The sequence below is a fragment of the Stegastes partitus genome, unplaced genomic scaffold, assembly GCF_000690725.1.
Source record: "Stegastes partitus isolate 25-593 unplaced genomic scaffold, Stegastes_partitus-1.0.2 Scaffold439, whole genome shotgun sequence".
In the NCBI taxonomy this organism is placed as follows: Eukaryota; Metazoa; Chordata; class Actinopteri; family Pomacentridae; genus Stegastes; species Stegastes partitus.
Window position 1 is genome coordinate 263,726 of NW_007578170.1, and position 3,374 is coordinate 267,099.

Consider the following 3,374-nt stretch of genomic DNA (forward strand, 5'->3'; position numbering starts at 1 on the left):
AACCAACATCTAGAACCAACATCCAGAACTAACACCTAGAACCAACATCTAGACCCAACGATTAGAACCAACATCTAGACCCAACATCTAGAACCAACACCTAGAACCAACATCTAGACCCAACGAGTAGAACCAACACCTAGACCCAACATCTAGACCCAACATCTAGAACCAACATCTAAAACCTGTGAACTCCAGGTTCTGGTTCCTACCAATGATCCACATCAACATTTAGTCTAAAGATCTAAAACCTGGAACCTTGTCTGGTCCAACTTCACCACATCAGGTTCTACTGATGTTAGAGCCTCAACAGTTGGTGAAATGTGACCAAAGACTGGATTCTGGTAGAACCATGGATCCATCCATAGATAGACACTGACAGGAACTTTTTGGATAAACACCAGCCTGGATGGAACATTCAGCAGTTTCTTCTTTTTCCATTTCCAAGAAGCAATAATTCTTAAATCTGTGTCCTCTGTTGGATCCATTGATGAAACTGTTCTGATCGGGTTCTCTCCACATTTCATGTCTGTTGGAGTTTTATTTCTGGAGATACTGAACCTCTAAAATGGCTTCGGGGACGTTTTCTTGAAGGTGAAAAANCGTAGTGAAATATTCAACAGGAGGGCAGATTAATTATGCAGGAGATGAGCTCTTGATTGGTTGTTTTTTGAGTCTGTGAGGTCTGAGAGCAGAAACTCTGCAGCTCCGGAGACGAAAACAAAGCCGGCGGCGGCTGACAGGTGAAGGGGATTGATCGCAACGCTCTGCCGGGAAGCTTCTAGTCCTGCATTCGTGTGGATGAGGCTTTAAAACGGCACCACCACGGCCCAAACGCTGCTCAGGAAGGACTCCGGGAACGTCGTAGGGGTTGATTCAGCCTCCAGACTCCCAGAATCCTGACCGAGCCGAGGCTCTACATGAGACCTGATCCCAGCCAGCAGCCACCCGAGGATTAAAAATATGTTTAATGAAGTCATGCAGAGTTTTACCTTCATACTGGGATCATTTCTGGAGTTACAGACTCCTGAAGGTGATTTTTATGGACTTTTTCCATCATTTCTGAGCCTCATAACTTCACCAACAGCAAATAGACACATGACACTGAACACTGGATAACTTGTGAGTCATTTTTTAGTCATACTGGGAGGAGTTTTGTCACTTTAGACATGTTTATAACTATTTTGGACAACTTAGAGTCATTAGGAACACATTTTGAATCATTTTAGACACATTTTTGTGATTTTTAGACAACAGGTTGCTAATTTTGGGTCTTTTTTTTGTTATTTTATACAAGTTGAGTAATTTTGTTCATCATTTTGATCAATTTTTGTTCAGTTTTGGATGTTTTTTGTTTGGTAATTTGGACAATATTTACCATTAAGTTCATTACTGGTGGACACATTTGTCGTCATGTCATCCAATGCCATAAAATAAGTCGTGTCTAGAAGATGATCCGGGCATGAAATTATGTAAAAAGTCCATTAAAAAGCAACTTAAAGAGCCTGAAGCTCTTAAAACAGTCAGAGTAAGAAGGTAGAACTCTGTTGTATCAAATAAAGTTGCTGCGGATACAGAATGATCTGGTTCTGAGGAGGTTTGGGGGGAAACTTCTTAAAGATTTGGTTGATTTTATGCAACAGTTTCTTACGTGCAGCGGGCGGAGGTAGTTGATGGATTCCTTCCACCAGCGATGGTCGCTGACGGCGGTCAGCACGGCTTTAGTGGTCAGTCCGGTGGTGGTCAGGACCTCCATGGTCTTAGCTGTGGTTCTGTGCAGCAGATCTCCCGCCGTCCCCACAGAGGAACCCACAGAGGCCTGAAGTCAAGACGGACACTTTAAATCCTGAAATCCTCCAGCATCATGTCACTAAACTCTCTCAACAGTTTCATTAGTTTTATGACACTAAAGGACACAAAACGACTAAAGAAGCAGGATGTCAGCATCTTATATCCTCATTCTGGTCAGTTGCAGATGTATGCACATGTTTTCTATCTACCTGAAGAGAACATCAGGTCACAAGTGTAGCGGAGAAAATATATAAAACATCCTCTAACTTTATCTTTGAAAAATCCTGTACAGTCGTGACTCAATAATCGGACCCTGAACAATCCTAAACCTGCTATCCAACAGGTTTTTAAGAAAAACCAACAGAACCCATAAAAACAGCCTTAACATAGCGACAGCCTTGGATTGTGACTCCGACATGACATTTAATGTCACCAATCAGGATGACGGCGTATTATCTGACTGAACAATCCCACAGATTGNAGAAAACTAGCAGGTCTGAAAACATGAAACAGTCAAAACTCAGCCAGAACATTCTCCAGGACTAATTTCTGGTCCCAGAACACCAGCAGCTCTGTATCTACGGATCCTTTCTTACCCTCGGTAGCAGGAAACAGAGTCTCTCCTTCAGTCTTGGCCTCGGCCAGTTTCCCCGTCCGGAGCAAAACCTCGGCAAAGTTTTCCTGAGGAACTTCTCTGAAGGACGAGTAAACATCCTGAGTCTGGAACAGAACGCAGAGAGAAAACATTAAACTGACAAAACAACCAAAATCTGGAAACGACGGTGAGACGGGATGAAGATGACGGAGCGTCTTCATCAGCACAGAGTGAAGAGAAGCAGCTGAACGAAGACTTTAAAGATCAGCAGTTTCATTTCTGGTGAATCATTAAAAGAGGCATCAGGACAGAAACAATTATTAAAAAATAAAGTCAAAATGATGAGATAAAAGGTCAAAAATATGAAATAGAAGGAGAAAATATCAATAAAATGTTCAGATTCTGAGAGAAAACATCAAATATATGAAATAATAAGACACATTTTAATAAATATCAACACGGTTCTCTACAATTTATATAATTTCATTTGTCAGACGCTTTTGTGGAGCTCAGATTTAGTTTTTCTTTTACAGAATCTGCTATTTTTTGCCGATTTGTTGAATGAGACGTGGAATAAAATGATTTTGCCGTTCAGAGCTCAGATTTGGTTCTTTTTTGATGAAATATCACAGATTTAAGTGCTCAGATTTGTGTTTTTGTGGTGATTTTGCCTCATTTTGTGGCGTCTCTGTGGTGATTTTGAGCGACTTTTAAATGAGACATGAGGAATAAAGTGACTGTAACTAAACTGAAGCTTGTATTTGGTTGTTTTTCAGACTGAGCAGCTCGTTGCACGCGATCTGATGAAGGATTGTTGAGAAGCTGAACATCTGGTGATTCTTTCTGCTCCGTTTTTACAGTTTCTGGCTGATTAGTGGCCTCGTTTTGGTGATCGAGCTGCTTTTTAAACCTGCCGGCAGGTTTTAAGGCTCCGACGGTTGAATATCTGAAAGTTAAATTCCACCGTTTTCTGAAATACTTCCATCAG

General features: G+C 41.3%; 1 protein-coding gene across 1 annotated transcript in view; it reads right to left on the minus strand.

Moving 5' to 3' along the window:
- The window catches only part of nbas (NBAS subunit of NRZ tethering complex), a 232,923-nt gene that overhangs the window by 101,725 nt on the left and 127,824 nt on the right, over nucleotides 1-3,374 (minus strand). The window contains exon 34 of the mRNA XM_008286182.1: nucleotides 2,388-2,511. Coding sequence (XP_008284404.1) covers nucleotides 2,388-2,511 — 124 coding nt within the window. The remainder of the gene's footprint in view (nucleotides 1-2,387; nucleotides 2,512-3,374) is intronic.